Below are 24,652 nucleotides of genomic sequence, written 5' to 3' on the forward strand. Positions count from 1 at the left end.
TAAATCTAGAATACTGCCTACTTTTTTTTTATGGAATTGACTTTTTTAAATAATTTCAAATTTTTAGAAAAGTTACTAGAACAAAGAGTTCCCATAAGCCTTTATTCAGATTCACCAAATATTCACATTTGCCCCATTTGCTTTATCATTCTCTCTCCCCACACATATACCACATCCATAGTACAAGTATTAAAAGAGGGAAATTTAATGTTGAAACAATTATTATCTAATCTATAATGCATATTCCATCTACTTCTCCAATAATGCCTTTTATACCACACTTGTTCTCTCCCACCACTCTACGTATCCAAATTAGGATGATAAATTATGTTTAGTTGTGGTAATTCTTTATTTTACTTTAATCTGGAACAGTTTCTCTTTTGTGTGTGTGTGTGTGTGTGCTGCTCAGGACACTGACATTTTTGAATATACTAATTATTTTATGAATGCCTCTGATTTTGGGTTTGTCTCATTATGATGAATCATGAAATTCAGGATATGAATTTTTGGCAGAAATGATGTTTTTTGTTCTTCCTGTCCACTGGTCAACATTACTAGTGATATTAATTTTTATGACTTGATTCAAGTGGTTATCTCTGGCATTCTCTAATGTAAACTTACTACTTTTCCCTTTACAATTAATAAGAAATTTATAGGGATATTCATTACTTTGTAAATATCCCATTCCTCATTTAAACTTTCAACTCACTAGTTTTAGGATCCATGGATTAGTTATTTGGTAGTTGCCTAATGGTGACTTTTCTAACATATTCGTTCCTTCTATATTTTACCTACCTACCTACCTACCTACCTACCTACCTACCTACCTACTTACCTACCTACCTACCTCAGTATGGATTTGGGGCTGCTTTCACTTGATTATAATATTTTAATATAATTATTTTTATTTTCAAGTTGTCAATTTCATGTTTAAATAAGACATTATGAGGGCTGAACTGGTTACTGAACCAGCAATTTGTGACCCTTGCAAATAACAGATGCAGTGTCTGAATCGAAAGAGAACACTGACATGTATGTACATTATTCAAAATGTCAGAAAACAACAACATCCAGGAAGACATCCAGGTGGCTTACAGACACATGAAAAGATGCTCAACGTCACTCATCATCAGGGAAATACAAATCAAAACTATGATGAGATACCACCTCAAACCTGTGAGAATGGCTAACATTAATAACACAAGAAATAACAGGTGTTGGCCAGCATGCGTTGAAACGGGAATCCCCTTGCACTGCTGGTGGGTATGTAAACTGGTGCAGCTACTCTGGAGAAAAGTGTTTTGGAGGTTCCTCAAAAAACTAAAAATAAAACTACTCCAAAATCCAGCAATTGCACTATTAGGCATTTACCTAAAGGACACAAAAATACAGATTTGAAGGGGTACACGCACCCAATGTTTATAGCAACATTATCAACAATAGCCAGACTATGGAGGGAGTCCAAATGTTCACTGATGATTGGATAAAGAAAATGTGGTATACATATGCAATAGAATATTACTCAGCCATCAAAAAGAATAAAATCTTGCCATCTGCAATGACATGGATGGGGGAAGAATGTACTATGCTAAGAGAAATAAATGTATCAGAGAAAGATATAATGAGTTCACTCGTGTGGAATTTAAGACACAAAACAGATGAACATATGGGAAAGCTGGAGGAAAGAGAAGGGACACAAATCACAAGAGACTCTTTAATGATAGAGGATAAAATGAGAGTTGACGGAGGTGGGTGTGAGATGGGCTAGACTGGGTGATAAGTATTAAGTAGGACACTTGTGATAAGCATGATAAGCATTGGGTGTTGTATGGAAAGGATGAATAACTGAATTCTACTTTTGAAACCAACGCGGCACTGTATATTAACTAATTAAAATTTTATTTTTTTAATTTTTTTTTTCAACGTTTATTTATTTTTGGGACAGAGAGAGACAGAGCATGAACGGGAGAGGGGCAGAGAGAGAGGGAGACACAGAATCGGAAACAGGCTCCAGGCTCTGAGCCATCAGCCCAGAGCCCGACGCGGGGCTCGAACCCACGGACCGCGAGATCGTGACCTGGCTGAAGTCGGACGCTTAACCGACTGCGCCACCCAGGCGCCCCAAACTAATTAAAATTTTAAAAAAGGAAAAAGATAAGCAAATGATAAGGTAGCTAACATCAGAAGTCAGTAAGTTTAAGTGAATACAATCTAAATAAGTTTCAGATGATCTCATTTCTTCAAATCAAATATTAGCTAAAATATAATTTTCGAATTTTTCATCCAGAAAAGATACATGTAGTTTTTTTTAGTGTTTATTTATTTTTTTGAAGGAGAAAGAGACAGAGCATGAGCAGGGGAGGGGCAGAGAGAGAGAGACACACACACACAGAATCTGAAGCAGGCTCCAGGTTTCACGCTGTCAGCAAAGAGCCCAACGTGGGATTCAAATTCACAAGCCATGAGATCACGACCTGAGCCAAAGTTGAAGGTTTAACCAACTGAGCCACCTGGGCACCCCCAGAAAAGATATTTTTTGAACTACATTTTAATCAAGTCCAGGCCCAGTTATTTAAACCAATATGTTTTATTAAATTTTAGATTTATAAAAACTAAATGTGTGCCTTGATCTAATTTTCCTTCAAGAACTCTGGAAATTAACCAAAAGCTTGCAGCAATCCAAGAAGCATTTAAAAAGCTTAATTTTGTATCATACACACTCCAAGTTAAAAGAAAGAAAAATGACTATGGAAATGCCACTTCCTACTCATATTTCATGCAAAGGAAATCTGGTTTAAACCTATCCAGAGTAGTGTTCACAGTAAGTAGAGTTGAGAGATGAAATTTCCTTATAAATTGTCTATGAATCCTGTGTCCAGGATTCCTATTCAAAATATTAATTTACAGAAGTGAACAATATTATATACATACACTATGTCTTAAGGTATAGTCCTTCTCTCTGTTTTACTAGTATGATCATTCAATAGAACTCAGAGTTCTTTTTAAAAAGGCATGTTTCATGTTCTGTGTATGTTGCTTTCTCAGCTGGAAATGCAATTCTTGTCTGAAAAGATCCTTACAAGTCAGTTTTCTTTTTTTTTTTTTAATATTTTTTAAAATGTCTATTTAGTTTTGAGAGAGAGAGAGGGAGCGAGCAAGCGAGCACATGAGCATGAGCAAGGGAGGGGCAGAGAGAAAGGTAGACACAAAATCCAAAGCAGACTCCAGGCTCTTAGCTGTCAGCACAGAGCCCAATGTGGAGCTCGAACCCATGAACCGTGAGATCATGACGTGAGCCTAAGTTGGACACTTAACTGACTGAGCCACCCAGGAGCCCCAAGTCAGTTCAATTTCTTAATACTTCTTTTATAAAACCTTTATTGACTTCCCCCCACCAAACACACTCTACTCCAGTTGGAGGATACATTTTTGATGTTCACTAACTTGAGCACAAAATGTTCCCCCCATTAAGCTGTAAACCCCTTGAAATGAGAGACTATATATATAACTTATACTAATACATCCCCACTTAATTCCTGGAAATAAACTGAAAAAATGTTATATGCTGGGGTGTCTTGGTGGCTCAGACGGTTAAGCATCCGACTCTTGTATCAGCTCAGGTCATAATCTCACGGTTCTTAAGTTTAAGCCCCATGTCAGACTCTGGATTGACAGCACAGAGCCTGCTTGGGATTCTCTCTTCCTCTCTCTCTGCTCCTCCCCCACCCATCATCTCTTAAAAATAAATAAAAATTTTAAAAAATGTTATGCATTGGGTGACTCATTCAGTGAGGTTCTTGATTTTGGCTCAGGTCATGATTTCATGTTCTAGAGACTGAGCCCCCTGTCGGTGTAGAGCCTGCTTGGGATTCTCTCTTCCCCTCCCCCGCTCACTCTCATGCTCTCTCAAAATTAACCTTTAAAAAAAAATTATACTTCAATTATACCTCAGTTTAAAAAATGTTATAGAAGGAAAGACGCAGGTTGCCTAGGATCCAGTGGCATCTACCCTGCACAAACCATTAAAATGAGACAAATCATGATCATTATGTAGTACAAAGCTTCTCAATATCTTTAAGTAAAATGGGCACAGTGACTAAGCTAAATAAAATCTGGGCCAGAAGCAAGATAGACAACAAGTAAGTTTTCCTTAAAATACTAACTCCAACGAAATTAGTCATTAGATCATTATCTTGAAGAGTCAAAGCCTTCAGTGTGAAAGAATGCCATGACTTTTCATCGATGTCTGCCAGGAGAGAAAAAGAATGTTGGCATGTGTGCCACATGCTTGCCATTCCAAGCTGCAGTAACTTCAAAGGTCCTTTTGAATACAGTAACTATCAGCTAAATTGTGGGAGTTTTACTCTCATTTACAGTTAAGCAGTCAACTGTAAAATACACATTATGGAAAAAAAAAACCATACAAGTTATAATAGGGCTGAAGTTTGAGCAATGAAATTATAAGATTGAATTGAAACCAAATGTTAGGTGGGATTCGGAAGTAATTATACTTTTAATTATCACTCTAAAACATTTAATAATGAATAATATCCTTCAACACTGCCAATTCCAAATTTCACTGTCATTTGAAATGATCCAAAGCAGCATCCTCTGATGCTGCAATGGCAGATTTTAATTTCGATAAATCAAAGGTTATTAATATCATATATCATCACAAAGACATTTCTTAAAATTCCTAGGAATACACCACATACTTAAAGTAATGTTTTAAAATAACAAAATTCCAGTATATCTGCCTTCAAATACATACTTGGAATCTCAATATTGAGGTTTTACCTGCAGTAATTTTGTCCTAATTATTAAAAGGGGGGGTGAGATATTCAAGAAATACAGGTATCTCATATGGCAAACTGAATGTTTTGCAATTAATTGAAACCACAGGTAAACTGAGGAGCTTGGGAAGATGGCAGAACAAGAGGATCCTGAGCTCACCTCCTCCTATGGACACACCAAGACCTTAACTACAGTGCAGCTCATTCTGAAAAGGGACCAAAGACGTATAACAGCTCTTCCACAATGAGGATAAAGAAAAAAGGCCATACTGAGAAGAGTAGAAGGGGGCAGGGACACAGTTGGGAACCAACTCTGTCAGCATGGTGACCCACAAACAGGAGCGATATCACAAGCACACAGTTCCACCTGAGGAGTGAAAGGATCAAACCCCTGCCCTGGGATGTGCATCAGGAAGAAAAGCCCCCTTATAACATCTGGCTTTGAAAATCAAGGAAACTTCACTCTGGGAGAGTCGGAGGGCTAGAGGAAACTTAGAATCTACTCCTAAAGTGCCAGTGTATTCATTCAGTTTGAGACCCAACAGAAAGGCAGCAGTTTGAAAAACATACAAGTTATTAAGTGAAGGAGATCTACTAAGTAATTTTAGGGTGTGTGCCAAAAGGGCTGGAAGTGTAGGAATTTTCTCAAGAAATAAAGTCTTACCAGGTGCCATTTTTCTTCCCCTCCTGTAGCCTAGCTGGCCTGATGCTTGCAGAAGCCAGTTCTGACACTCTCCATTTACATTCTAGCACTGCTTAACCTGCTCTGGTACCCCTGTGGATCATCCAACCCACCTGCCCTGACAGGAGTTCCCCCCCAAGTGGCTCATGCCATACCATACCCACCAGGCAGCCTCACCTAGAACCTGTGTCCACCCAAAGTGACTACTGCCAATATAACTAGTGAGCAGCAGCTAGAATTGGTATCTTGCCCGCCAGCATGGTCTCAACAATTATAGCTGGGCCTCACTAATTAAAACAAAAGAAATGAATAAATAAAATAAACTTACTCTCACTGACTAAAATAAAATGAAATAAAATGAAAATGGAATAAATGCTTCAAACGAAAGATACAAACACTGACTGAAAGGATAAAAAAACAAGATTCATCTACGTGTTGCCTACAAGAGACTCCCTTCAGACATAAAGACACAAACAGACTAAAAAGTGAAGAGATGGTAAAAGACATTCCATGCAAATGAAAGTGGGGGAAAAAAGCTGGGTAGCAACACTAAGACAAAACAGATTTTAAAACAAGAAGTGTAATAGGAGATAAAGAGAGACATTATATAATAATGAGATCAATCCAACAAGAGGATGTGACAATTGTAAATTTCTATGCATCCAACAGAGAAGCACTTAAACTTATAAAGCAAATATTCAGAAACACATTTGGAGAAATTGACAGTAATAAAGTAAGAGTAGGGGACATGAACATTTACATCAATGGACTGATCACCCAGATAGAAAATCAGTAAGGAAAACAGTCGCTCTGAAGAACACATTAGACAGCATAAAACAAACAGATATATACAAAACTTTCCATCCACAAGACAGAAGAATACACATAATTTTCAAGTGCACATGGAACACTTTCCAGGACAGATTACATGTGAGGCCACAAAACAAGTCTCAATGAATTTAAGCCTGAAATTATATCAAGCATCTTTTCCAACCACAATGGTATGAAACTAAAATTCCATTAGAAAGAAAAACTGGAAAAAAAACACAAATACAAAGACTGACTTTAACAATACATTTAAAGTATCATTCACCATGCTCAGGTGGGATTTATTCCAGGGATGCAAGATAGTTCAATATCCACAAATCAATCAACAGGATACACCACATTTACAAAAGGAAAGATAAAAATCATATGATTTCCACACATAAAGGAAAAGCTTGTAATAAAATTCAACATCTGTTCATGATAAAAACTCTCCACAAAACAGGTACAGATGGAACATACCCCAACAAAATATGGGACACATAACAAACCCACAGCTAATACCATTCTCAATGGTAAAAAGCTGAAAACTTATCCTCTAAGATTAAGAAGAAGGCAAGGATGACTACTGTTGCCATTTTTATTCAACATGGTACTGGAAATCCTAGTCACTGCAATCAGACATGAAAAAGAAATAAAAGGCATCCAAATTGGTAAGAAATAAGTAACATTGTCACTGTTTGCAAATGACATGGTATTACATACAGAAAACCATAAAGACAACACCAAAAATTGTTAGAATAAACAAATTTAGTGGAATTGCAGGATCAATATACAATTATCTGTTATGTTTCTCTACATTAATAACAAGCTGTAAGAAAGAGACATTAAGAAAATAATCCCATTTACAACTGCATCAAAAAGAATAAAATACCTAGGAATAAAGTTACCCAAGGAGGTGAAAGTCCTGTACTTTGAAAACTGTAAGATAATAATGAAAGAAATTGAAGATGACACAAAAAAAGGAAAAGATAGCCCATACTCAGGGACTAGAAGAATTACTACTGTTAAAATGGCCATACCACTCAAAAAATCTACAGACTGAATGCAATTCTTATCAGAACACCAACAGTATTTTTCAAAGAACTAAAACACACAATTCTAAAATTTGTGTAGAATCACAAAAACCCAACAAGCCCAACAACCGAAGTAATCCTGAGAAAGATAACAAAGCTGAGACTCAACACAATTCCAGATTTCAAACTATACTACAAAGTTACAGTAATCAAAACAGTATCGTACTGGCACCAAAACAGATCAATGGAACAGAAAAGAGAGCCCAGAAATAAACCCATAAGGAAGGAAGGAAGGAAGGAAGGAAGGAAGGAAGGAAGGAAGGAAAGAAAGGAAGGAAGGAAGGAAGAAAGAAACCAACCAACCCATTATATGGTCAATTAACCTAAGAAAAATGAGGTAAGAAGGTACAATGTGGAAAAGACAGTCTCTGCAATAAATGGTACTGACAAAACTAGACAGCCACATGCAAAAGAATTAAACTGGACCACTTTCCTATACCATATGAAAAAAATAAACTCAAAATGGATTAAAGAACTAAATGTAAATAAGACCCAAAACCATAATACTCCTAAGAGAAAACAAAGAAAATATTGCCTTAGCAATATGTCTTTTTGGACTGGTCTCCTCAGGCAAGGGCAACACAAGCAAAAATACACAACAGAGTCTACATCAAACTAAAAAACGTTTGCACAGCAAAGGAAACCATCCATAACATGAAAAGGCAACCTACTTGAAGGAAAAAGATAATATTTGCAAATGATATATCCACTAAGAGGTTAATATAAAAAAAAAAAAATTAAAGAACTCATACAACCAAACACACACACAAGATCTGATTAAAATTAGACAGAGGACCTGAATAGATATTCTTCCAAAGAAGACATTCAGATAGCTGACACACACATGAAAAGATGCTCAGTATCACTAATCATCAGGGAAATGAGAATCCAAGCCACAATGAGATACCACCATACACCTGTTAGAACGACTAGTATCACAAAGATAAGAAATTAACTGCTGGTGAGGATGCGGAGAAAAGGGACCCCTTGTGAACTGTTGGTGAGAATGTAAATAGGTACAGCCACTATGGAAAACAGGCAGCTCGTCAAAAAATTAGCAACAGAAATATCATATGATCCATTAATCCCACTTCTGGTTATCACCCCTAAAAAAATGAAAACACTAATTTGAAAAGATATATGTACCCCTATGTTTATTGCAGCATTATATACAAATACAACAGGCAAGATATGGAAGCAATCTAACTGTCCATTAACAGATGAATGGATAAAGGTGTGTTTTACACACACAGGCATAAAAAAGAAAGAAATCTTGTCACACGCAACAACATGGATGGACCTAGAGGGTATTATGTTAAGTGAAATAAATCAAAGATAAATACCACATGATTTCATTTATATGTGACATCTAAAAAACAAAAGTAATAAACAAAAAGCCAAAAACAAACTTATAAATACAGAGAACAAACAGACTGGTGGTTGCGAGAGGGAAGGCAGGTGAGGTGATGGATGAAACATGTGAAGGGGATTAAGAGATACAAACTTCCAGTTAGAAAATGAGTAAGTCACAGGGATGAAAAGCACAGCACGGGAAATAGAGCCAATAATATCATAATAACTTTATATGCTGGCAGATGGTAGCCAAACTTATCACGGTGAGCATTTTTTTAATGTTTATTTATTTACTTTGAGACAGTGTGCACATGTGTGTGAGTGCAAGTGGGGGAGGCACAGAGAGAGAGGAGAAAGAGAATCCCAAGCAGCCAGACACAGGGCTCAATCTCAGGAACCCTGAGATCAGGACCCGAGCCGAAATCAAGAGTCAAGGCACTTAACCAACTGAGCCACCCAGATGCCCTCGTGGTGAGCATTTCTTAATATATGTAAATACATAAATGTCGAATCACTAATATAATATTGTATGTCAACTATACTATAATTGAAATTTTGTTAAAAGCACATGTAAATTAAATGGTTCCAACTAGGGAAACTTACGAAGGAATTTTCAATTATTAAAACACTGCTTTCATATTTCAAAGGAATATAATAAACATGAAGTAACACTGTAAAAGTATTTGATCATAAAAAAGATAAAACATCTTTAGTAGTCCCAGTAAAATCCAGCTTCATGTGAAAATTTAAATTATTAAATTCTCTTTATCTTTCACTTCATCTTTGTTTACCTGACCACAATTTGATACAGAAACAGAGAGCTTAAATGTCATTAATCATCCTTTTGATATTTTAGATGGCTTTAATATACCTTTAAAAACTCTGAAAACTTACAATTTTGACATCAAGTATGTTCACTATAATCATATGTAGGAAATATATGATTATAAATAATTCAATAAGTACTTGAAATCTGAAGATGATAAATAAAGTCCAAACCTGCATCTCTCCTTTCTCATCAGGCTTAGCTGGTTTTGCAGCCTCAGTAGCTGAATTTTTCAAACTTTCTTTGCTACAGCGCAGAAGTACTTCTACTACATATAAAGGATCCAGTTCACCAGAATTAGGCTAGAAAAAACAAGATAAAAGGAACTTATTAGGTCTTAAAAACTGATGGAAAAATTTTAAGTTTTATATGTACATGGACTATGTTCTCAGCATTTTGCATTATGATAATGGCACATACTGCGTAGTAAATATTTATGTCATGATATGAAGGCTGTCCTTCATCCTTCAACATGCTCCACTGGATGAGAAAACATAGAAACTAGTTGAAACTTCAGAATTCAGATTAGATTTTATGTTCAAGATGGTATGGCTGTAGACTTGATACTTATGAATTTAAACAGTATGAATTCTTAACTACGACATAAAATGCCATTTCAAGTTTCTAATGATTAATCATTTTATTTATTATATCAGAATTAGAAAAATAAACTGTAAGAAATTAACAGTGTCAGAAAACAAATCTGTTATCTTCAAATTATCTTAATTAAACAACATGAAAATTATCCTCATAGCACCTCTACAATGTGTTTTTATACCATTGTATTCAGACTTTATTAAAAGACTTTTGTCTTTTATATTCTCTAATAAAAACATGATTGTTGAGATACAAGGATTAATTGCATGTGCAATTTATGATAATTTGTTTGACAGCAATGTCTTTCAAAGAGCAGTAAGACCTTTTTCTTCAGTAAAGAATTCCTCTCTGCTTTTTAATTCAACATGTGAGTGATCTCTTTTGCATAAAATCAATAAAAGGAAAGTTATTTTGATTGAGGAGTGAACATGTCAAAGAAATGACTGCTTAGTATCCCTCCAAGCACAGTTACTGTTCAAAACTGGAAAACTTTTAATAAACCCATACCTACGATCTATTTCTGTAATCAACTAACAACTGCTTAACAATGGTAAAATATACTTCCAAATACAAACCAAAAATACAATCACAGTTATCTTAAATTAGTGAGTTCAAATTTCTGAAAGCATAAGCTCCATTCCTCAAGAAAACCCAGTTTTTTTTCTTCAACTGGGTTTTTTTTTTCCCCCTCAACATACTTTTTTTCAAAATATGGTTATTTTTAAAGAAGTTTCAAAACATTCCCCACTTTGGTATAGACACAAACGCCGAATAGTATTTTCAATTAGGTCTGTAACTGCAAAGATTATGTATTATGTAGAGCTTAGTCAATACAAAATAATTTTATAAACAATGAGCCAAATAGTTATGACCCAACTGTTAATTCTTCCAGGCGACAAATGACTGTAAGGAGAATCAAGGACTATTATCTTTAGTTTTCCAGACGGGAAAAAACCCACTGTGTGAGACACATTCTACAGTCTCATTAATGAACTAACTCCAAAATGTTAGATGACAAATAAGTATTTAAACAAAAATAATCTAAGATTTATCAACAATCTGTAACGTAGAGAATTTAAAACTGTCTTACTAGGTTTAGCTCCAACTCCACAGATTTTTTTCAATTTAATATTCTCCCTCTGTAAGCTATATCACAGAAATGACTGTCAGAAGTCAAGTATATCATATGTAATTTTTGTAAAGCTATCAAAATCACTCTCGACATTCCAGAGATATTCCTTAAGTGTTATGACAGAAGCACACCTCAAAAACGTTAGTGTGGCATCAAATGGAAATTTGCTGTTAAAAATATTTCTTAAGATTACACAACTGCTCTTTTCAATGAACTACTTCTAAGCTCTGTACTGTGGTAAAGATGGGTAACATCGTCCTTCACATAAAAGAGAAAATAGTTACTCAGATGTTCTATTTGGCTTTTCAATGATTGTCTTAGTATAAATTCTTTAAGTTTGTATGACTATCTCCTTACTTTCAACTTCTTAATCATATAATTGAACTATATTTTTCCTAACTTTTAATTCTTTTAAAAATATGGCTAATTTCCTACTATAAATGGAAATTTTCAGATTAAAATGTAATTTTGATTATCTCAAGTTTGTAGAATGTAAACAAATAATATAAAATAAATGTTGACAAGAACATCTGAATCTTTTAAAATGCTTAAACTATTTTCTTTTTCAATGTATATTCTTCCTCTCTCTCTACCAAACCTTATTAACTTATAAAACTCTTTGACTTAGTATTCTGATAGGTTACATAATCAATAAGAAAGTAGTCCATGTTTTTAGTAAACAAATGTAAGCAACTTAGTGGGAAAATCAGTTTTACCATCAATTTAAACAGAAAAAAAGTGAAATGTGTTCTTCTCTATTCCCCATTCCATATTTGCCTAAAATAATTCTCATCAACCCGCACCACTTTTAAACATGGATTAAGGACCAAAAGAGAAATCATTTAAAAACTTGTTTACTGTGTGTATAAATGTAATTATGTTAGGGATAATTTTTCTCCCTTAAAAATATAAAACCTGAGATCAATTACCAGCATGACAGCACGAGGAGTTTTTACAAACCCACCTCCCAAGCAAACTTAAGAAAGTTATAAAAAACCAACCATGTAAAGTTGGTTTTGGAAATGGTTCTAAAGACATACAGCATATGAAGAAACATCTATTCAAGAAAATACACTAAAATTCGTTAGAAACAACGTAAGTCTGATATCTAAGCCAAGATCACTCCCACTTCATTCTTCCTAACTCAGCAAGACAGAAACTGCAGACTACTGAAGGCAAAAAACATAGCAAGGCTCCCTTCTCCCCACAGCTCTCTCAGTTGGAGGGCAATTTTCCGAAGAGGGGGAGGATGGCAGCATTTCTTAACTTGCTCCCACCTACCCATTGCTGAGGCTAAGTTCTGGGCAAGTGAATCTGAGAAGTAGGGGTTCCCTTCTTCTGCCCAGCCACCAGTGGTTGGCCAGAGACTCTATCTTACATGTGTGGGACTGCTGAGAATGCTGGGGCCTCAACTGCTCTTGCTTACCTGACCGTTAAGGCACTGCTGTCATGCTGGGAGAGGCAAACTGTAAATACTTGAGGCTACTGCCTCCATGCTTTACCTGCCAGGTCCTTACCTAAACACTTTAGGACATGCTAGGTAAAGCCAGTTTTGAGTGGGGTGGGGGGGGGGGGGGCGGTGGAAAAGACTGCTTGGGATTCTTTCTCTGCTCCTCAATCCAGCTAATCACTAACTTAATAAACAAGCAAATAACAATATGCCTGTGAGAGGGGAGGGAAAGAGGGACCAGTACCAAGAGTACTACATTATTTAAAATGTCCAATTTCAAAGAAAAAACGTTAAGACATGAAAAGTAAAGTATGATCCAAGACCTATGTACCAGCAAAAAAGCAAGAAACAGAATAAAGTACCTATCAGAGTCATCAGATGTTATATTAAACAAAGACTTAATGGTAGCCAGTATGCTCAAGTAAAGGAACCATAATTAAAGAATGTTCAATGGTAGCCAACTACGTTCAAACAAGTAAAGGAACGGTAGTTAAAGAAGTAAAGGAAGGTACAATAACAATGTCATATCAAATAGAGTATCAATAAAGACAGATATGATAAAAACAAACAAAAAGGAAATCCATAAATTCATTATATACAATGCCTGAAATGAAAAAAATCACTAGAAGGGCTCAACAGATCTGAAGTAGAAGAAAACAGCAGCACATCTGAAAACAGGCTGACAGAGATTATGCAATCCAAAGAACAGCGGGGGGAAAAGGAGACAAATGAACAGAACCTCAGAGAAATGTAGGATAACAATAAGTACAACATACCCATATGTGAGTCCCAGGAGAGAAAGGGCTGAAAAAATATTTGATGAAATAATGGCTGAAAACTCTCAAATTAATTGAAAAATATTAATCTACGTATCCAGAAAACTCAATGGATACCAAGTAGAATGAATATAACGAGATGAAAAAACAGACACATCACAGTAAAAATGCAGAAAACCAAATACAAGGAGAAGACTCTTGAAAGCAGCAAGAGAAAAAGGACTCATCTCTCACAAAGGACCAGAACAAGATTAACAGCAGAAACTTTTCAGCACAATGAAGAACAGAAGGCAGTGCGTTGGCATATTCATAGAAAAACACTTGTTAGCCAAGAATCTATTTATCCAGGAAAGTTATCATTCAATAAAGACATTCCCAGAAAAAGAAAAACTGACACAATGTGTTGTTAGCAGATCTGCTTTGTTAAGTGTCCGACTCTTGATTTCAGCTCAGGTCATGATCTCACGGTTTGTGAGATCAAGCCCCATGTCTGGCTCTGCACTGACAGCACAAAGCCTGCTTGGGATTCTTTCTCTCCCTCTTTCTCTGCTCCTCCCCTGCTCGTACTCTCTCTCAAAAAAAACAAAAACAAAAACCAAAAAAAAACCTTTAAAAATAATTAAAGAATTATTTCTTTTTCTATTAAATGATTTAAAAGGTAAAATCAACATGTATATATTGAATTGTTAAGTCTATAATATATAGAAATGTTTGCCAATAATTTGCCAATAATACCACAAAGTAGGTGGGTAGGAGCAAAGTTGTACTGAGCTAAGGCAGTAACTCCAATGGTAACCTGAATCCAGAGGAACCAATAAAAGGTACCAGAAATGATAAATGATGAGATTAATATAACAAAAACTATAAATAAATACTTGCTCTCCTTTTGTCTAGAAATTGCACTATTGCCCCTGCCCTGAGCCTCACAAACAAATAACCTATCAACTATACTCACTATAGCACTCATACTAATTTGTCTCTAAGGTTCTTTGTACGTCCTAAAACTATATTAATAACTGTAATGTGTATTGTTGGGTTCATAACATTTGTAGACTATACCACAAAAAAGAGGGAAAATGGAATAAATGCATACAGGAGTAATAGTTCTACATCTCCCTGGAATTCAGTATAAATCTGAAACTTATTCTATTAACTTAATATGGAAATATTAAATATTGAGCCCTAGCAACCACTAAGAAAATAACAGAAAAAGAGAGAGAAAAATATAAATTATAGAAAAAGAAATCATCAAATAAATTGAAATGTTATGTTAGAAAATAAGCACTGAATGCGAAACTAAAGGAGTAGAAAAACAAGAAATGAGACTATTGAAAACAAAAAGCATAATGAAAGACACAAATCCAACTATATCAATAACAGTAAAGGTGAACGGATTAACCAATCGATTAAGCAACCCAATCAATAGGCAGAAAATTTTCAGAATGAATAAAAAAAGATCTAACTATGCAGTCTGTAAGAGACAAAGTTGAACCTCAATGACACAAGATTTAAAATAAAAAGATGGAAAAAGGTGTATCATGTAAGCAACAAAAAAAGGTGACATAACTATGCTAATTTCAGATAAATTTCTACTTTAATAGGAAACAAAAACACATAAAGCAAAAAATGACAGAAATGAGAAGAGACATAGACAATTCAAAAACAATAGTTGAGGGACCCCTGGGTAGCTCAGTCAGTTAAAGCATCTGACTGTGGATTTCAGCTCAGGTCATGATCTCCCTGCTTAGGATTTTTGCTCTCCTTTTCTCTCTCTCACTCTTTCAAAATAAACTTTAAAACAAAACAAAAATAATAGTTGAGACTTTAATGTCTCACTTTTAATAATGCATAGAACAACTAAACATAAAGATCTGCAAAAAAGAAACAGAAGACATAAACAACACTATAAACCAACCAGACCTAATACACATCTATAGACTATCTCAACCAAAATATACATTCTTCTCAACTGCACATAAAACATTCTGCAGGATAGACCACATGTCAGGCCATTAAACAAATCTCAATAAATTCAAAAGGAATGAAATAATACAAATTATTTCTCAATAAAAATGGGATGACATTAGAAATCAAATATAGGGGGCACCTGGGTGGCTTAATCGGTTAAGTGTTCGACTTCGGCTCAAGTCATAATCTCACAGTTCGTGGGTTTGAGTCCTGCATAGGGCTCTGTGTTAACCAGAGCCTGGAGCCTGCTTCAAATTCTGTGCCTCCCTCTCTCTCTGCCCCTCCTCACACACCCCACCTCCCCGCTCAAAAATAAACATTAAAAAAAAAAAAGACATAAATTTGGGAATTTCATGAATATATGGAAATTAACACATTCCTAAATAACCAGTGAGTCACAGAAGAAATCAAAAGGAAAATTAGAAAATACCTGGAAGTGAATGAAAATGAAGAAACAATATACCAAAACCTAAGGGATGCAGTTAAAATATCTGCAGGGAAATTAACAAGCATAAATGCCTATATTAAAAGGAAAGAAAGACCTCCAATTAATAACTTAACCTCCCACCTTAAGACAATAAAAAAGAACAGCAAACTAAACCTAAAGCTAACAGATGGAAGGATTAATAAAGGAGCAAAAATTAATAAAATGAAAAATACAAAAAAAAAAAAAAAAAAAAACCCCACTGAGACCAAACAGCTGGTTCTTTGAGAGCAACAAAATTGACAAACGTTTGGCTAGATGAAAGATTCAAATTATTAGAATGAAAAATCAAAGACGGACATTACTGGCCACCTTATGGAAATAAATTGGATTACAAAGTAATATGATGAACAACTGTGTACAATTAGGTAACCTAGATGAAATGGACTAATTTCTAAGAAAGCAAAGCAATGAAACAAATTCAAGAAGAAATAAACAATCTTGAAAAGACCTATAAAACTGACTTAGTAATCATAAACTACCTACAAGGAAAAGCCGAGGCCCAGGTGCCAAATTCTTCCAATTAAAAAAAAATAATAACATGAAGAGATGCTCAATGTCGCTCATCAGGGAAATACAAATCAAAACCACACTCACATATCACCTCACACCAGTCAGAGTGGCCAAAATGAACAAATCAGGAGACTATAGATGCTGGAGAGGATGTGGAGAAACGGGAACCCTCTTGCACTGCTGGTGGGAATGCAACTTGGTGCAGCCACTCTGGAAAACAGTGTGGAGGTTCCTCAAAAAATTAAAAATAGACCTACCCTATGACCCAGCAATAGCACTGCTAGGAATTTACCCAAGGGATACGGGAGTACTGATGCATAGGGGCACTTGTACCCCAATGTTTATAGCAGCACTCTCAACAATAGCCAAATTATGGAAAGAGCCTAAATGTCCGATGAATGAATAAAGAAATTGTGGTTTATATACACAATGGAGTACTACGTGGCAATGAGAAAGAATGAAATATGGCCCTTTGTAGCAATGTGGATGGAACTGGAGAGTGTGATGCTAAGTGGAATAAGCCATACAGAAAAAGACAGATACCATATGTTTTCACTCTTATGCGGATCCTGAGAATCTTAACTGAAACCCATGGGGGAGGGGAAGGGAAAAAAAAAAAAGAGGTTAGAGTGGGAGAGAGCCAAACCATAAGAGACTCTTAAAAACTGAGAACAAACAGGGCTGATGGGGGGTGGGAGGGAGGGGAGGGAGGGTGATGGGTATTCAGGAGGGCACCTTTTGGGATGAGCACTGGGTGTTGTATGGAAACCAATTTGACAATAAATTTCATATATTGAAAAAAATAAAAAATAAAAATAAATAAAAAAAATAATACCAGTTCTTCAAAAACTCTTCAAAAAACAGAAGAGAAGGGGAACACTTTCTTTTTTTTTTTTTTTTTTTTTTTTTTTTCAACGTTTATTTATTTTTGGGACAGAGAGAGACAGAGCATGAACGGGCGAGGGGCAGAGAGAGAGGGAGACACAGAATCAGAAACAGGCTCCAGGCTCTGAGCCATCAGCCCAGAGCCCGACGCGGGGCTCGAACTCACGGACCGTGAGATCGTGACCTGGTTGAAGTCGGACGCTTAACCGACTGCGCCACCCAGGCGCCCCAGAGAAGGGGAACACTTTCAAACTCATTATGAGGTCAGCATTAATCTGTTACCAAACTCAAAGACATCAAAAGAAAACTACAGACATATATCTCCTGTGAATGTGAATGCAGAAATCTTGTGCAATATACCAGCAAACTGAATCCAGCAACACATAAAAAAAAGTAATAATAATAATAATAATAATCCCCCTGGCAGGATTTACCCAAGAATCCAAAATTGGTTTAACAGGTGAAAACCAATTAATCTAATATACTGTTATCAGAATAAATACAAGATAGAATAAAAAATAACCCCATGATTATCTGAATAGGTACATAAAAAGCATTTGACAAAATACAACAATTTTTCATGATAGAAACACTCAACAAACTAGGAACAGAAAGAAACTTCCTGAACTTGTTAAAGGACACTTACCAAAACCCAAAGCTAACATCATTGTTAATAGACAGGGCATGGGGGCGCCTGGGTGGCGCAGTCGGTTAAGCGTCCGACTTCAGCCAGGTCACGATCTCGCGGTCTGTGAGTTCGAGCCCCGCGTCAGGCTCTGGGCTGATGGCTCAGAGCCTGGAGCCTGTTTCCGATTCTGTGTCTCCCTCTCTCTCTGCCCCTCCCCCGTTCATGCTCTGTCTCTCTCTGTCCCAAAAATAAATAAACATTGAAAAAAAAAAAATAAAAAAAAAAAATAAAAAAAAATAAAAAAAAAAAAAAAAAAAAAATAGACAGGGCATGGACATTTTCCCTCTAACTTAGGAAAACAACAAGCATATCTGCTCACTATTAATACAGTACTTAAGGGTTTAGACAGAATGATTAGGCAAAACAAAAACAAAACAAAAAGACCTAAAATGCATTCACACTGGGAAGAGGGAAGTAAAACCATCTCTATTTGCAGACACAACAGGGCCCTGTATACAGAAAATAAAGTGTATAATTCATACTCGAAAAACAATAAATTACTAATTAAAGAATACCTAAATAAGAGGGAAAACATGCTATGTTCATGATTGAAACACTTATTATGTTAAGATAGCAATATTCTCCAAACTGATCTATAGATTCATGTGCAAGCCATCTGAGAAACCCAGCTGACTTCTTTGTAAAAACTGACAAGCAGATAATCAAATTCATGAGGAATTTTAAGGATCCCAGAATAGCCAAAACAATCTTGAAAAAGAAGAACAAAGCTGGAGAACTCCTAAGTCTACTTTTTTGAAACTTAACTACAAAGATACGGTAAATGAAGACAATATGATACTGGCATTGGGACAGACACAGAGGTCAACAGAATGGAACTGAGAGTCCAGAAATAAACCTATGTCTATGATCATCTGAGGTTTGATAAGGATGACAAGATTATTTAAAGAGGAAAGAATTTCCCAACAACCAGGGTTAGGACAAGAATGGAGCTGGATCCTTACCTTATACCACATACAAAAATTAACTGAAAATGGATCAAGGGCCTAAATATAAGGGCTTAAACAATAAAACTCTTAGAAGAAAACACAGGGGTACATCTTCATGACCTTGATGTTGGCAGTAGTTTCTTTTTTTTGTTTGTTTTTTAATGTTTATTTATTTTTGAGAGAGAGCAGAGAGAGCAAACAAGAAGAGACGGGAGGTGGGAAGAGTAGGGTGTGTGTGGATAGAACAGAGGATCTGAAGCGAAGTCTGTGCTGACAGCAGAGCCTGATGTGGGACTTGAATTCATGAACCGTAAGGTCACGACCTGTGCCTAAGTCAGACACTTAACTGACTGAGCCACCAGGTGCCCCCTGGCCATAGTTTCTTATATAGGACACCAAAACCATGAGTAACAAGAAAAAAAAAATTGATTAACTGGATTACATCAAACTAAAACCTTTTGTGCTACAAAGGACACTATCAAGAAAGTGAAGACAAGACAGAAAATGGGAGAAAGATATTTGGAAATCAAGTATCATAAAGAACTCGTAACTTAGAAATAAAAAGAAAACTCAATTTCAATTTGAGCAAAAGAGCTGAAAACATTTCTCCAAAGAATATACAAATGGCCAATAAGCACATAAAAAGAGGGGTGCCTGAGGGCTCAGTCGGGTGAGTGTCAACTTTGGCTCAGTTCATGATCTCGCAGGCTGTGGGTTTGAGCCCCCGTCTCAGGCTCTATGATGATAGCCTGAAGCTTGGAGCCTGCTTCAGATCCTGTGTCTCCCTCCATCTCTGCCCCTTCCTTGCTTGCACTCTGCCTCTCTCTCTCTCAAAAATACATAAGCATTAAAAATAAATAAAAAATAAAATTTAAAAAAGCACACAGAAAGATCCTTGACAGTATTTAGTCATCATGGAAATACAAATCAAGACCACAACGAGATACCATTATACATCAAGAGTAATAAAAAGTCAGGTATTAAGGGTTGATGAAGATGTGAAGAAATCAAAACCCTCATACACTGCTACTGGCAATGTGAAATGGTGCAGACACTTGAGAAAACAACCTGGCAGTTCTTTAAATGGTCATACAGTACCCATAGGACCCAGCAATTTCACACCCAAGAGAAACGAAAACATACGTCCACACAAAAACTTAGACATGGATGCTTACAGGCACATTATTCATAATAGCCCAAAGGTGGAAACAGTCCAAGGATAAACAAAACATAGTGTATCTGTACAATGGAATGCTATTCAATCATAAAAAGAAATGAAGTGCTGACATATCCAACATGCTTAAACCCTGAAGACATTATGCTAAGCCAGACACAAAAGACCACATACCACATGATGATTCAATTTAACGAAATTTTCAGAATAGGCAAATCTATAGAGAGCAGATCAGTAGTTGTTTAGGACTGAGGGTATGGGAAGATAGGGTGGGATGTGTAAATACTATCTCAATAAAACTGATGAAAAAAGAAACACATGCAATATGTAAACCCTGTAGTGAAAAAAAAAATAGCACTTCAGTACACTGTAGGTAAAAATATTCTGCCCTAGCAAATTCCCTTAAATACAGACAAGTTATGGAATGAATAAACTGGCAACGGCTTTTCCATCATGAATTATGTAAGTATGAATGGAACCACAACATTTAGCATTTACTGCCACACTTTCCAATGTACACAGAAAACAGAACTTAACAGCTGTCAGAAGTTTCAATAAAGACTACCATCCTTTAAAGTGCTTCTCAAGGAAAATCTTATCTATGTTACTAATAATTATTCCTAAAGAAAATAATGCGTGTGTGTATGGAAAGGAGAAGAGGTAGGCAAGCATTTAATAGTTTCTCATGGCTAAAGGTAGTGAAATAGAAAGTATAAAAGGCTCTAAGTCAGAGCTAGTCACAACTCAAATGAATAATACCGATGCAATCTTTGTCAAGGTTAAAATCCCAAGCTTCACTTCATTATGTGTTTTTAAAAAAGGGGAAGGACAGAATGAAAGAGGCAACTTTATCCAGTTTAATACTGTTAGACTCAATAAAGCCAACTTTTTTTGAAACCTTACCATCACTAACACTCCCCCCAACTTCCCACACAAGTCTGTCCATTTTGGTTCCTCAGTCTCTACCATGTGAACCCTTCTATTACCATCCTCCTTCTGACTCACTCCCGAAAGAGTAAGAGTCTCCTTAAATTGACAAACCTGCGTCTACTATGCTATCTCTTCCAGTATCCTTCAAACACTGTAACAATACAGAAACTTCTGATCAGATCAATCCCTCCCTCAAAAATAAACATTAAAAAAACACCCAAACTAAATGCAAGCAAACCAATCAGCCAACCAACTCATCTTCAAACATATGTTCTACCATTGTTTTCACATGTTTAGATTGAGACCCAATACACTCAAATGTATATTTTAACTATTTTCCATGATTAACTTCAATACTTTTAAAAATTTTACTCTTTAACTGAAATGTTCTGGGCCTGCTGCACATCGCTGCTCCTCCAGTGGTAAATATTCATTAAATGAATACTACTCTTTCTTCAAGGTTCCTTTGAAAGTTTAAATTATCTTCCTAATTAGATGCCATCTCTAATAGCTCAGACATAATTTCTTCTTCCTCTGTGCTACAAATGCACTTTACTTACATCTTTACTAAAATACTTATACTATCCTGCCTTTTATTTTAATTATCTGCTTTCTGCTGTTCACCAAAAGATGTAAGCACAGAGATTTTGCATGTGGCCAATGAATGCTTATTAAATTGGGATCCAAGTGTGACAATACTTAAAAAACAAATCTTATAATTACTAATGAAGATGGTGATTTATCAAAATGGTAAAAACAAACTGAATATCCTTAAGAAGTTCATCTCGCGGTCCGTAAGTTCGAGCCCCGCGTCAGGCTCTGGGCTGATGGCTCAGAGCCTGGAGCCTGTTTCCGATTCTGTGTCTCCCTCTCTCTCTGCCCCTCCCCCGTTCATGCTCTGTCTCTCTCTGTCCCAAAAATAAATAAACGTTGAAAAAAAAAAATTTAAAAAGAAGTTCTTCAGTAGGATTAATCACAGATCACTCACAAAAACACCCATTACCAACCCATGAACTTAATTGTTTCTCCAAAACAAATGCTTCAGTATCTCCAAATTCATTTACATTTATCAGGAATAACTTCCAATCCGAAAGCTTAATTCCTACATGTTTTATTCACAGGTGGGAAAAAGAAGTTAATGACAACAAAATCATAATGGTAAACCTCATGAAAATGCAGATACCATCTTATGAAAACTATTCATTTTTAAAAATAAGGAAAAATATACATGGAAACACAAAATATCTTGCCTGAGGTTACACACTGACAGAAAATATAATAGACGGAATGGCTAACTTAATTTCAAGACAGTCACTCACGTAACAAGTTAACAAAATCTTCCTTGATTTTATATACAAATAATCTTTCCAAAATATTTATATAAATAATGACCAAAGTAAACTTCATTACTGTCTTCCTTTAGAGGGAATAAGTAAATCTAGCTCTTCTAATACCTTTTCTTCAAATCTCTATTATATACCTGAATCAAAATTCTAATTTTCACTGTCAGAAGATAATTTTTTTCTAATATTCAGTTTAGAGAGTAAAATTATAAAAAGTACTAATGAATTCAGAGAAGACATGCATACTGTAATGAAATTAAAATCTGTGGTTGTTAGGAAAACAACCACAGCACTTTAAGGATAAAATTTAAGATAATTCAAAACCTTAATTCCTCATGGTAGAATTTAATACAGCTTCTCTTAAAGTAATGCTATCTCTACTTTGATCAATTTCATGAGTCTGAAAAAACTTCACAAAAAATTTATATATGATTCTACCTTAAGGGAAATGGCTTACCTTGACATTTGACTTTTTGGAGAAATTTACCACTACTCCCCAGCCAAAATCATCTCCTTCATTCTTTACCTAAAAAGAAAAGGAAGCAAGTAAACACGAACATTTATGTCAAAAGGCAATTGTAGACTTCCATGCCCATGTTATATATGGCCTATATAAGGCTAAGAAAACTTTGAGTTTTCCTGGTAAAATATTTGTTGAAAGATCACTATTAAACATAAGTAAAAAGATTATTAGCCTTAAAGAAAGAAATGACCACCAAATTTCACAGGCCTCTAGAATAGCAATAGGAATCTCTCAACTAGCAATCAAATTTTTAAAATGATATGATGCATATGTTCTGAAAATATCTGAAATCTTTCTATATTTTATACCTAATGACTTCAACCAGTTCTTAAAACTACCTACAAAACCGCTTCTATTTTTTGATTACTGGAAATATTTTATTTCCAAAAGTGTCTACTTCAATTTATATCCCCCAAGATGAAAATCAGTGTAGATTAAAAGATCTTCACCCATGACCCTACCCCCAATCAATCCCATGTGAAATGTGTAAAAACAACATAATTAATATAGATCAAGTCTTGTAGCAGGAAGCATTTCTACAAGAAAAAAAAAAAATTAAGGGGCGCCTGGGTGGCTCAGTCGGTTGAGCGTCTGACTTAGGCTCAGGTCACGATCTTGCAGTTCAGTTCATGAGTTTGAGCCCTGCATCAGGCTCTGTGCTGACAGTTCAGTGCCTGAAGCCTACTTCAGATTCTATGTCTCCCTCTCTCTCTGTATCTCTGCCACCCCTCTCAAGAAGTAAACACTAAAAAATTAAAAACAAAAAATTAAAATCTTGATCCAAAAAATATTAAATACTGAAACATCCAAATAATTTATAAAAAAAAATGACATACCTTTACCAAACGACCTGGCTGTAGAAATGGTAAGCAGTATTTTGGTTTGTGAATATATTCTTCAATTTCTTTACCCAGTTTGGCAAGCTGCTGTCTAATCTTATAATAGATGACAACACTTTCCTCATTTGGTATTACTATTTTATTATACTGTTCTTCTGAGTTCTTTACCTCTGTAAATAAAACACATACAAAATATTTAAAAAATATACTTACATAAATTTTATAAAAGATACCTCTGTTTTCCTACTACAAATGTGGAAAAGAAAGTCAGCCTGCATTGATAACTGTAAGTCATCCTGTGTATTTTCTCCTTTCTACATTAAGGTACCACATTAAAGTTCCTCAACTCACTAACTGTCAATCCTCAAAGTGAGTCTGAATTGGCAGACATGTGATAAACTGTTTCACTCCTATGGATGTGGGAAGGGGGTTACTTATACTAGGCCTATCCTGCTCAATACAGCACTGTCCTGTAAAACTTTCTGTGATGGTAGAAATGTACTTTGTCAGCCTTTTCCAATATATTGCCAGCAGACACTAGTCATATGTGGCTATTTAAATTAAAATTAATTCAAAATTAAATATTTAGTTCCTCAATAGCACTAGCACCATTTCAAACTCTCAACTGCCATATGCGGTTACTGACTGACTTCTGTACTTGAATAGCACAGATATAGAACATTTCCACCACTGTGTAAAGTCCCACTGGATAGAACTATTTTGGATCTTTTAAATAATATGCTGCTTTCACTTTCAGCAAGAATCCAGTCCGCTACTGACATCAGACTTTTACCACCACCAGGGTGTAGGTCGCTAAAACTGAGGACTGGCAATTCAACTACAGTTCT

General features: G+C 35.6%; 1 protein-coding gene across 1 annotated transcript in view; it reads right to left on the reverse strand.

Annotated features, from left to right (window-relative positions):
- The window catches only part of MTREX (Mtr4 exosome RNA helicase), a 108,108-nt gene that overhangs the window by 28,077 nt on the left and 55,379 nt on the right, over positions 1 to 24,652 (reverse strand). Inside the window, exons 17-19 of the mRNA XM_025925061.2 lie at positions 23,802 to 23,974; positions 22,900 to 22,968; positions 9,729 to 9,857 (exon numbers count right to left, since the gene is read on the reverse strand). Of these exons, the coding sequence (XP_025780846.1) occupies positions 9,729 to 9,857; positions 22,900 to 22,968; positions 23,802 to 23,974 (371 nt within the window). The remainder of the gene's footprint in view (positions 1 to 9,728; positions 9,858 to 22,899; positions 22,969 to 23,801; positions 23,975 to 24,652) is intronic.

The sequence above is a fragment of the Puma concolor genome, chromosome A1 (genome assembly GCF_028749965.1).
Source record: "Puma concolor isolate L17-30 chromosome A1, mPumCon1.1.hap2, whole genome shotgun sequence".
Classification (NCBI taxonomy): Eukaryota; Metazoa; Chordata; class Mammalia; order Carnivora; family Felidae; genus Puma; species Puma concolor.